The 12,765-nt window shown below is 33.3% G+C and overlaps 1 protein-coding gene across 8 annotated transcripts in view; it reads left to right on the top strand.

The window, feature by feature from the left end:
* TXNDC16 (thioredoxin domain containing 16) overlaps positions 1 to 12,765 on the top strand; it is a 94,452-nt gene that overhangs the window by 48,879 nt on the left and 32,808 nt on the right. For 7 of the 8 annotated variants that reach the window (XR_013993358.1, XR_013993359.1, XM_081048633.1 and 4 more), the window contains exons 14-17: positions 2,732 to 2,884; positions 3,442 to 3,501; positions 7,586 to 7,754; positions 8,081 to 8,217. Coding sequence is in view for 5 of the 8 variants with exons in the window: in XM_081048633.1 (XP_080904759.1) it covers positions 2,732 to 2,884; positions 3,442 to 3,501; positions 7,586 to 7,754; positions 8,081 to 8,217 (519 nt within the window). In the remaining 3 variants the exon portion in view is untranslated. The remainder of the gene's footprint in view (positions 1 to 2,731; positions 2,885 to 3,441; positions 3,502 to 7,585; positions 7,755 to 8,080; positions 8,218 to 12,765) is intronic. The other variant, XR_013993357.1, reaches the window with a different exon arrangement.

Raw genomic sequence — 12,765 nt, 5'->3', positions numbered from 1 at the left:
TATTTTGTTACCCTCTGAGTTAGCCGATGTCACCTTCATTTTGTAGATAAAGATTCTTTGTTTTAGCAGAGTTCAATGATCTGACCAAAGTCACACAAGTGGCGTGTGGTGGATCCTGGATTAGAAATTAAGCATTCTGACTTGAAACCTTATTTGCGATCATTATCATTCCTGATACTTCTTTCATAACATCAGACCTAGTCTGTAATTGCTCATTTACTTTTCTCTCTTCTTCACTAATCTATCTAATATTTCTGAGGGATTATGTCTTGTTCATTCTTATATCACATTTAGTAACTACTTGAATGTTTTATGTAGTACTACTCGTATTATTAACCCCAAGAAGGAAGTAATTTGCATATTTTTTATGAGGTCCATCATTATGATCAAAATCTGTATTATACATTTTAATAAGGGCTCTGAGCTTTATAACTGTTACCAAGTAATCAGTTTCATAGTTTGAGGTAAGTTCTAGTTCTTTTCTGATATGCAGAATTAGAATTGCTTGTTGTTTAAGCCAGAGTTCTTCTGCATAGCATAATTACCTAAATAGATCGGTGTTCTGGTCTCTTGCTCTCTGCTTTATTCCTATCACGGCTCATATATTCCAACCTTCCAAGTCAGAGGAACCGCCCAGGGTCAGTTTAATAAGATTTGTGTCCTCAATGGGAGCTGCTTGTTTCAAGATTTTCTTGTTTTCACATCCCCAATTGCTTCCTGACTCTCTGCCCTTAGTATGCACTACGGTGCTGTCTTCTCTTTCTTCTGTCTGTCTGCCTTCTTTCCCCAGTCTAGTTCCAGCTTTTGTTTTATAACTCTGCCTTTTGTTTTTTGTTTTTGTTTTGTCATTTGTTTTTGTTTTGATCTTAACTTCCTATCTGTAATGAACACATTGTGTGATGTCATGCCCATAAACATATACATAATATGAGAAAATAATTAAACATGTATGGCTTAAAAGAGAGTGTGTATATACTGATGGATAGGTCAAAGGTATACCCGAGGAGTGAGTATATTTACAAGTGAGGGTACCTTATTGAGAAAGAGAAAGAAAAGGGGGAAAGACAGTGTTGAAACAAGATAAGAAAAGAAAGGATAGATTGGGAAATAAGAAAGGACTAGCAGGAAAATGGAAAAAATACAGTAAATGAGAAAATAGGCCGTTATTAATTTGGGTATTGAGGGCATAACGTTTTAGTGTTGTAGTGCAACATATAAAGTTGCACCGTAAGTACCTTAAAGTTAACATAGTGCAACTTTTTTGTTTCACAAATTTGAATACTGAGAGCAAAAGAGTTATGTGATTGACTAGCATCACACAGGTGAAAATTGCTGAGATGTACTGAAATTCATATCTAGTATTTTATTTTATAATATTGGAAATCAAAAGGAAAACAACACTTTAGTTCTCCAAATGTATTGTCTTCCTTCTTTCCTCCCTTCCTTTCTTTTTACTATGTTATTACAGAGAATTGTGAACTTACCAGAGACACAAGGATTCTCCTTTTAAAATTAACATAATTATTGCCATTATTACATCTAAAAAAATTAATTGTAATCTCTCATACCATCATCTATCCAGTAAGTATTTGCATTTGCAGTTGTCATGCTCTTTCATACCACTGTGCCTTTGCACATTCTGTTCCCTTTGTTCTTGTTGTCTCTACTGCCTTCCTTCACTTCCTACCTAAGTTTTATTTTCTTTTAATATTCAGCTAGTGTCAACTCTTCTAGGAAGCTTTGGCTCTCATCAAGTTAGATGCCCCTTTATTGTTACCATACAATCTGTACAAACTTCCAACAAAATATTTACAAATTCAAATGTGTTTTTTACCACACCCATGGATGGATGGATGGATGGATGGATGAGTGGATGGATCAGTTGATTGGTCAGTCTATCTCTCTAAATTAACAATAGGTTTTTACATATTCAGAATCCACCATAACTTGATGCACTTAGAATAAAATCCAAAATTCTTGGCTCATATGGTCTCTTATGATTCAGCCACTGCTACCCTAGAGTTTTCTCATGCCATTTATTCCTTCAACCCATTTTATTTTAGTCAAATTTGCCTTCCTTCTCTACCTAGTATATGGTAAACCCTTTTATGTCTCAGAGGCTTTGCATATATTACTCTTTTTGCCTAGGACATACTTTCCTTGATTCCCTCCCTGGAAGACTTTGGATCTCCCAGTCTAACTCACCCTGTTATAATCTCTCACTGTATCCTTTTCCTTTCTTAAACGGATCACAATTTATAATTATATATTTATTCAGTGGTCAGGTTATTGTCTGACCTTTCTGTAGGTGGGAGTACCATGTGTCAGGGACTATGTCTATCTTGTTTACTACTGTCCTTAGTGTCTGTCACAGTGCTTGTCACATAGTGCAATTAAATAAACACTGTCAAATATGCACGGTAGAACCTTTTTGGATTATAAATTAAAATTTTATTAGAAACAAAATATAAATATTTATATTATTTCTAGATGTTTAAATGCTCCTGGACTTGACTGAAACTTCGTAGTTTCTGAGTCAGGAAGCATGTCAAAGTCATTTAGGATAGGAAGCCAGTCAACTAGAAAGTTGTCTAAATAGCATGTATTTTAACTAATAAAATAGTGTGAATTCAAAAGTTTTTATAAAGTACCAAATTTTCATATGCTTACCTGAAAAGAGAATTTAAATATTTTTAATTATACATTTATATAGACATTGATTTCTTTTCAGACACTTTAGGAATTCAAGATGATGAAGTGGCAGAAACTGTTTACAGAGATAGGAAGAGACAGTTACCTTTGGAACTCACAGTGGAACTAACAGAAGAGACATTTAATGCGACAGTAACGGCTTCTGACAGCATAGTGCTTTTCTATGCTGGTTGTGAGTATGAGCCTTTAGAAGAGACTATATTACATATTGGGACTTTTAAAGTAGGCAAATTTTATTTTTGCATTCTATATATTGTATATTGTATGTTGTAGAGTGACACAGCTTTCATATGTCCCAGGTAGATTGCACATAGTGAAACATTTACTTCTGGCTAATTTCTGGGGTTGTAAAACTGATAATATATATCTGACTTACAAATTGAAGGTTAATGATTAAACTAGGTGTTCAACTTATTAGTTTAGAAAAATTGTGATTCAAACTAATGATTTCAATATATTAGCAGTTCTTACCATTTTATAGGAAGTATATTGCTTTTATTTTCAAATAATAGCCCTTCAGCTATATTCCTTGCAATATGAATGCAGAAAATTAGTTGCCTTTGGAATCCTCTTAAATATTTTGATCAATATTGAGTACTGTATACTACATTACTTATTAAGAAATAATAATTTTGGGAAACTCCATAATCTATAAGTTTGTTATGTATAAATATGGATGCTTTGGAGATATGCATGTTGTAATATCTTGAATTTTTTATTTTAATGTAGGGCAAGCAGTATCAATGGCATTTCTGCAATCCTATATCGATTTGGCAATTAAATTGAAAGGTATTGTACTGTGGTGTGCATGCTTATTTTCCTGACTCTGAGCTGTAGCTGTTTGTAAAACTGGGTCATGCTAAAGATGAAGAAAACCGCATAAAATTTCAGGTTATTATGTTTTTGTCTCCAAGGATAAGTTAATGAACCGTGAGTTTCAAAAATGCTCAGAAGCGTTCACTTTGATTGTCTTCATGGAACTGTCTTTAATAGAATGTAGAGAGCCCATGTATTGAGTACTTGTGACTACACAGTTAATCCATAACCTTTTTTGGCTAAATTCATTCATTCAGCAAATGTTTGAGTATCTACTTTTTGCTAGTTACTATTAAATATTAGGAAATAAGTACTAAACACTAATAAATAAACATGTTACAGACAAGACCCAGTCTTACAGTCTAATCAAGCAGCCAGGATCTGTGATCTTAAAAGCTATATGGTTAGCTCCACATGGACTACAATATTTCTTAATAGCTAGGATCTTTTTATTTTAACTATACTATGAAATGTGATCTAGTGATAGGCAAGTAAGAATCCAAGGAATGGATTTGAACTCAAAATGTCTGTGCCATCATCCTGGCAAAGATGGGAAGAAGTAGAGAGGCCTGTTAGTAAGAGAGAGATGATGGACTAGGATAATGTTTTGTAATCATTTGAATAAGACAGAATGTATCATGCTTCTTATCTGTAGTATGATTTTCTCCTCTTTTTCATGTAAATAGAAGCCATTATAATTAAATAGGCTTAGTCTTGGCTACTCTAGAAATGTACCCACCATTTAGTTTTGGGGGGCACTAGTTTACAGGCTCTTTTATTATTTAGTAAGTTCTTTATGGGCAAGTTGTGTGCCTTACAACTAGCTCACTGGACTTGGTGTATTGCCATACAATGCAGAATATCTGGATTTTAATAATTGTTGAATAAATGAATAACCTAGTATAGGAGAATTTCATAAATTTTGTTTTCTTTAGTGGAAAATGTATACTGGTGTACAACTTATTTATATACTGGGGACTTTTGTGAACTCAAGTAATTGATTTCTGAAAATCAACCCTAAATACGCGTATAACATGCTCTGTAGTAATGAAAACATCAGAGGTTTTAAAAAGCATTTTGAACCATTTCTCTAACATTCATTTCCCAACCACATTTGATTCAATTTTTGGTTATTTCATTACCCAAGTGAAGAGGTAATAAAATCTTTAGGTACTGGGATTATTAATCTGTTTTTGTTTTTTTTTTTTAAATAACCAAATCCTGTTCTCTTTCAGGTTATGCTTTGTAGTTGCAATTTATGGACAGATTTAAGTTTCTTCTTTTAGGGTCTCCAGCCTTATTGGAAAATTATTAGAAGAAAGGAAAAGGAGCGGGGTAAAATATAAACCATAATGAAATAGTAATTGGATAATGTCCCTGAATAATAGAATTATCCCCTTCAGATCATTTGGTCAGTTACCAAATGGAAATGGAAAAAGATTCCCTTACTTTCTTCTCTATTAATGACCAAATGGAGACTACTTGACTTCTCAGTGCAAGGACTCTGAGTTGTATGTGTTTGTAGAATAAAACAGCAGATTACCAACGTAGGACTGGGTTTCCTTTTTCATGTAATACGTTCTTTATGAGTAACAATTCTTTTAGTAATTCGACATCAGATAAATGGACTTTTGGAGGTTCGGGGGGCTTAATGTAGAAGTGCATAGTATAGGTAACTGTAGTGTTTCGTGTCTGTGTTGAAGCCCAAACTATAAATTTGTAAATTAGGAAAATATTGTAATACTTTGTTCGTTTAGTCCTCTAACCTTTCACATTGACGTCTTAGTCCAAAACTATGAAGAATATTTTATATTCAGTCACAAGGGGGCAGCAAATGTCAAGTTTTTATACTTAGGTAATATCTGTAGCTAAGACCAGATTCTAAGAGAATCTGGTTTTGTTTTGTTTTTTCCTTTGAATTAGGAACCCCATTTGAAATTACTGCGTTGATAAAGTATATGGGATATATACTACAGACGTCTTAGAATATTAGACTATTCCAGTTGAAAACATGCTTAAATATTGAAACCATTTTATAGGAAATAAAATAAAAATGTTAAATTGGTAACTTTAATGTAGGTGGCCTTACAATGTTTAATGACATGTATCAACATACTTTTTTTTATAAAAATAACATGTGAGTTTTCAACTTGGAATTCTGGGACAAAGAAATAATAACACTTTTAGCAGAGGATGCTTATTGAAGGGAAAGAACTACATTTGTAATAGTACACTATTCCATACTTGGGTGGCAGTATATAATATGATACTCTGAACTATGTGATAGTTCATAGTATCTAGTGATACAATGAATAAGTATCACTAGATATTTATTGACTAAATAAAATAAAAGATTAAGAGAACTTTGTGGAGAAGTTACATAGCAGATCTAATTTTAGAAGAACTAAAGATTTATCGTTTATGCTCATACAATATTTGGGTATTAATATACTTTAGTATAAAAATTTTAAATTTGTTCATGAAGAAGTATCGGTACATTCCACAAATTTTTATTGGATACATACTGTGTAATCAATATTGTGATAGGCAGCAGGACTATAATTGCGAATAAGACAGACTATGCATTCTGCCCGTATTATCAGATCGCTAATACTAAATCTAGTGATAAGTTATTGCATCTATGTGGCATAATCTAGAATCATTTATAATGTAAAAATGAATTTTCAATATTAAAAACTTGGTGATAAAATATTAAAATGTTGCATTTCATAATTTAAATCATATAATTAGATTACATCCTAAATTAACATATTTCCTAAATTGATATACAAAGATTCCTTCTTTGATCTAATGTATTAAAGTTTCCTCTTATTAGAATTTATTCCATCCTTTCTCAGCTTAATTGTGTGGTACTTATTTTATTTGGTTTTTGATCTCTTTCCACCTATTGATATACATATTTTGGAGAACTTTACATATATTATTATAGAACAAGTAGGAATTTCTCTTTGGGATCCACTACGTGTTTTCTTAGGCTGAAAAGAAATGACAGTATTTACTCAGGATGGATACCCCTAGCCCTGAATGAGTTTCACGTGTGTCATTTATTGACACACATATTTAAGCTGTTTCATGTTCAAGGACTGCTCTAGACACTGGAAAATCAATGATGAATAAAACAGACATAGTCCCTACTCTCAAGAAGCTTTCCTGGTAGAAACAGACATTAGTCAGATAACCACATGAATGAATATATAAGTACATAATGAGTTCTGTAAGAGCAAAGGAACCTATTGTAGATCAGGTTGGCTAAAGAGGCTTTTTTGAAGTAGTCACTCGTGCAGAGATCTGAAGGGATGAGAAAGACCAAACTCTGCAAAGGTTGGTTGGGGGGAGTGGGTTGGTAACAAAACAGATTTCAGTTTTGAAAAGATATCTCTAGCTTCAGTGTGGAGTCATATTGAATTCAGGGAGATGAATTAGAAACCTATCATAGGTATCCAGGAGAACTGATGACTAGCGTAGTGGCAGTAAGGAGAAACAGACAGATAAAACAGATATTTAAAATTTGGGTGGTAAAATTGAAAGGATGTGCTGATTGATTTGATTAGACATGGGGGAACTTAGGAATGGGTAGGCATGAAAGATAATACTTTGTTTTCTGAGTTGTACAGTGTATTCAGGAAGGAAACCATAATTCGGTTTTAGACATGCTGAGTTTGAGGATGTTTGCATTCAAAGGGAAATAGAGACGGAAATGAGGATACATGGGTCTGGAACTTTCCGGAGGAGCCTGGGCTAAAGATAGAAATTTAGGATTCATTAGATTGTTGAAGGTTTTCGAGATTGCCTTGCACTGGGAGTGTGGAGCAAGTAGAGAAGGGAGCATAAACTGAGCCTTGAGGAGCAGCAAGAGAGGTGGGGAAAAAGCCAATGGTGAAGGTGTTGCAAAAATTAAGGGAAGAAAGTTTTTAGCAGCGATGTTTCATGCTGCTGGGATGTTAAAATAAGAATGGGATATAAAAATATTGACAATTCTCTGCAACTGAGTTTTCTACATTAATGTTTATAGAATGTTCATTTTCCTTCTATTTAGGCATATCCACTATGCTGCTGGCTAGAATAAACTGTGCAGATTGGTCTGATGTATGTACTAAGCAAAATGTTACTGAATTTCCTGTTGTAAAGATGTACAAAGAAGGAGAGAACCCAGTATCTTATGCTGGCATGTTAGGAACAGAAGATCTCCTAAAATTTATCCAGCTGTAAGTATTCAGCTTCCGCCTAACGTTTTTAAACTTTTGGGTCTCTAAAACGTTTAATTATAGATGTTGTTGACACACTTTGAGAATAATAGAATTGAGATCACAAGATCATAAGCGTTGATGAGGAGAGCTTACTCACATTCCATCACTTTTGGGGAGATAGAATAGGTGTGATTTTTTGTTTTGTTTTGTTTAGAATAGTCTGCCTTTATTTTGTCAGATGTTTATCCTGAGAAATATTTGCTAAGTTCAGTATGTTTTATTTTTTTACAAACTGAAAAATACCTTTAAAAATTAATTTTGAATATAGTTGTATATTCATCTAGCAGCAGGATTTCCTGTCCATTGAATATAACATCTGTTCAAGAAGCAGAAGAATATTTAAGTGGGGAATTATATAAAGACCTCATCTCCTATTCTAGTGTGTCGGTACTGGGACTATTTAGTCCAACTATGACAGCAGGTAAGCAGAATTGCAATACATAGGTAAAAACTTCCTAGTTGTTTTTTTTAAAAAAAGAATTATTATTTTTTTAAATTACACAGAATTCAAATTATAGAGGATTTTGAAAATACAGAGAAATTTGAAGAAAAAAAAATACGTAATTATTTAGAATTGTTAAATTTTGATGTATTTCCTTCCCTCTTTTTCTGTATACCCATGTATTACATATTTACTCATATATATTTTAATGTACTTGGGTTAGTACTATGTATCTAGGTTAGTTTCTTGCTGTTTTTGTATAGCATTGCCTGGGTGCATTTTGTTCCATGTGAGTAGTAATATTCTTCAGAAATACCATCGCTATATGATATTTGATACGATGAGTATACTGTAATTTATTTAACTATTTACCAACAATATTTCTTATTTTCTTTGTCTTTTTGCTCTCGGTAATGAATATTTTTTTTTTAATTTTTTTTTTAATTTTCTTTATTTTTTATTTTTTTTAAATTAAATTTATTGGGGTGACAATTGTTAGTAAATTTACATAGATTTCAGGTGTACAATTCTGTATTACATCGTCTATAAATCCCATTGTGTGTTCACCACCCAGAGTCAGTTCTCCTTCCATCACCATATATTTGATCCCCTTTACCCTCATCACCCACCCCCCACCCCCTTACCCTCTGGTAACCACTAAATTATTGTCTGTGTCTATGAGTTTTTGTTTCTCATTTGTTTGTCTTGTTCTTTTTGGTTTATATACCACGTATCAGTGAAATCATAGGGTTCTCTGCTTTTTCTGTCTGACTTATTTCACTTAGCATTATACTCTCAAGATCCATCCATGTTGTCACAAATGCTCCTATATCATCTTTCCTTAACGCCGAATAGTATTCCATTGTGTATATGTACCACAACTTCTTTATCCATTCATCTATCGAAGGACATTTTGGTTGTTTCCATGTCTTGGCCACCATAAACAAAGCTGCAATGAACATTGGCGTACACGTGTCTCTATAGAGAAATGCTTTTATATTTTTGGGGTAGATACCCAGGAGAGCGATTGCTGGGTCATATGGTAATTCTATTCGTAATTTCTTGAGGAACCTCCACACTGCCTTCCATAGCGGCTGCACCAGTCTGCATTCCCACCAACAGTGTATGAGAGTTCCTTTTTCTCCACAGCCTCTCCAACACTTGTTACTATTTGTTTTGTTGATGAACTGACTGGGGTGAGGTGATATCTCATTGTGGTTTTCATTTGCATTTCTCTGATGATTAGCGATGTTGAGCATTTTTTCATATGTCTATTTGCCATTTGTATGTCCTCTTTGGAGAAATGTCTCTTCAGGTCCTCTGTCCATTTTTCAATTGGGTTGTTTGTTTTTTTGTTGTTGAGTTTCATGAGTTCCTTGTATATTTTGGATATTAGCCCCTTATCAGAGGCACTGTTTGTGAAAATCTTATCCCATTCAGTTGGTTGCCTCATTATTTTGTCAATAGTTTCTTTTGCTGTGCAGAAGCTTTTCAGTTTCATGTAATCCCATTTGTTTATTTTAGTTTTTACTTCCATTGCCTTTGGAGTCAAATTCATAAAATGCTCTTTGAACCCAAGGTCCATAAGTTTAGTACCTATGTTTTCTTCAATGCAGTTTATTGTGTCAGGTCTTATGCTTAAGTCTTTGATCCATTTTGAATTAATTTTGGTACATGGTGACAGATAGCAGTCCAGTTTCATTCTTTTGCACGTAGGTATCCAATTCTGCAAGCACCATTTATTGAAGAGGCTGTCTTTCCTCCATTGTATATTTTTAGCTTCTTTGTCAAAAATTATCTGTCCATATTTATGTGGTTTTATTTCTGGGTTCTCAATTCTATTCCATTGGTCTATGTGTCTGTTTTTCCGCCAATACCAAGCTGTTTTGATTATTGTAGCCCTGTAGTACAAGCAAAAATCAGGGAGTGTGATACCTCCAGTATTGTTCTTTTTTTTTAATATTGCTTTGGCTATTAGGGGTCTTTTGTGGTTCCAAACAAATCTGATGATTTTTTGTTCTATTTCTTTAAAAAATGCCATTGGGATTTTAATGGGGATTGCATTAAATCTGTATATGGCGGTAATGAAGATTTTTATTATGAGTCTTTGTGCGGATTTTAGACTAATGGATATAGATTCCCAGTACGGGAATAACTTTGTCTTCTATAAAATATTTGTTATATGTGTTATTCTTTTTTTTCCAAATGGGGTTTTTGTACTTCTCTAATGAATTACTATTAGATTTTTATATATTAAGGATATTAAGCTTTTGTCATTTCCTTGTAATTCTTTTCCCCAAGTTTGTTGTTTGCGTTTTAGCTTTGTTTAACAATAATTTTATATGTAGCAGTTTAAAATTTGTTTTCAAATTTATTGGTTTTGAGATTTCTTTCATTGCTTTTAGCTGTAAAAAATTTCTTGATCATTATAAATTAATATTCAACTGTATTCTTGATTTATTTGTATTTTTATTCTAATTTGTATTGTCTTTTTTGCTTTGAATATTTTTTTCTTTTTAAAAAATTGTGATAAAATACACATAACAGAGTTTACCATCTTAACCATTTTTATGTGTATAGGTAATTAGTGCTAAGTATTTACATTGTTGTGCAGCTAACTTCCAGAACTTTTTTATCTTGCAAAACTGAAACTAGGGAAATTGCATTTTCCCTAGCCCCTGGCAACTACTATTCTGTTTTCTGTCTATAAATTTGACTACTCAAGATACCTCATATAAATGGAATCATACAGTATTTATCTTTTTCTGACTGGCTTACATCATGTAGCAAATGTTCTCAAGGTTCATCAGTGTTGTAGCATGTGTCAGCATTTCCTTTCTTTTAAAGGCTGAATAATATTCCATTGTATACATACAAGCCATTTTATTTATCCGTTCATCTGTTGATGGACACTTGGGCTGTTTTTACCTCTTCGCTATTGCGAATAATGCTGCTGTGAACATTGGTGTACAAATATTTCTTCAGGACCCTGTTTTCAATTCTTTTGGATATATACCCAGAAGTGGAATTGCTGGGTCATGTAATTCTATTTTTAATTTTTTCAGGAAACACCATACTGTTTTCCATAGCGGCTGCACCATTTTACATTCCAACCAACAGTATCCATGTTCTCACCAACACTTGTTATTTTTTGTTTTTTTGATAGTAGCCATCCTAATGGGTGTGAGGTGATGAATCATTGTGGTTTTGATATGCATTTTCCTAACTGTGTGATGATTAGTGATGTTGAGCATCTTTTTATGTGCTTGTTAGTCATTTGTATATCTTTTTTGGAGAAATATCTATTCAGGTTCTATGCCCAGTTTTTAATCAGGTTGTTGTTTTTGAGTTGCAGGAGTTCTTTATATATCCTGGATATTAACCCCTTATAATATATATGATTTGCAAATATATTCTCCCATCCATAATCACTCAGCTGATTGTATCCTTTGGTTTTTCTTTTTTAAAAGTCTTCAACTATTTAGTTATTGTCATATGGTGTGATGTTAGGGGCCAGCTTTATTTTTGTCTAAATAGTTAACAATTGTCCTTTTTTTTTTTATTCCACTATCCCTTTTTGTGATCCACCATTATCACATTAAATGCACATCTATGTTTGTATGAGGTCAGACAATTAAGTTTGCAAACATCCTAGAAAAAGTGCTACATACCGTGTTTCCTCGAAAATAAGACCTAGCCGGACCGTCAGCTCGAATGCATCTTTTGGAGCAAAAATTAATGTAAGACCCGGTCTTATAGGAATATTATATTATATTTATTATATTATACTTGGTCTCTTATTATAGTAAAATAAGACTGGGTCTTATATTAATTTTTGCTCCAAAAGACGCATTAGAGCTGATGGTCTGGCTAGGTCTTATTTTCGGGGAAACACGGTACCTCATTGCTGCATATCATTACAGTCACCTTCGAAGTACTCCCCTTGGGGAGCTATGCACCTATGTCAGTGCCTAGTCCACCCTTCGAAGGAGTTTTGGAACTCTTATTCTTGAATGGCCATCAGAGCTGTGGTCGTATTACCCTTGATGTCCTGAATGTCATCAAAATGTCTTTCTTTCAGTATTTCCTTTATTTTCTGGTAAAGAAAGAAGTCATTGGGGGCCAGACCCGGTGAATACGGAGGGTGTTCCAATACAGTTATTTGTTTACTGGCTAAAAACTCCCTCACAGACAGTGCCATGTGAACTGATGCATTGTCATGATGCAAGAGCCATGAATTGTTGGCGAAAAGTTCAGGTTGTCTAACTTTTCTAACTTTTTCACGCAGCCTTTTCAGAACTTCCAAATAGTAAACTTGGTTAACTGTTTGTTCAGTTGGTACAAATTCATAATGAATAATTCCTCTGATATCAAAAAAGGTTAGCAACATTGTTGCAACAAGTTCGTGAACTTGTCAGACTTCGTGTATATATATATATCTAGATGTTTTCTATTTACTTTACCTATTGATACTTAATCTATTTTCATAATACATTCCGAATATATGATTGGGTCAAGTCTCTTATT

This window comes from Rhinolophus hipposideros (genome assembly GCF_964194185.1).
Source record: "Rhinolophus hipposideros genome assembly, chromosome: 5".
In the NCBI taxonomy this organism is placed as follows: domain Eukaryota; kingdom Metazoa; phylum Chordata; class Mammalia; order Chiroptera; family Rhinolophidae; genus Rhinolophus; species Rhinolophus hipposideros.
The sequence above is the reverse complement of the archived record's forward strand: the minus strand, read 5'-3'. Positions and strand labels throughout refer to the sequence as shown.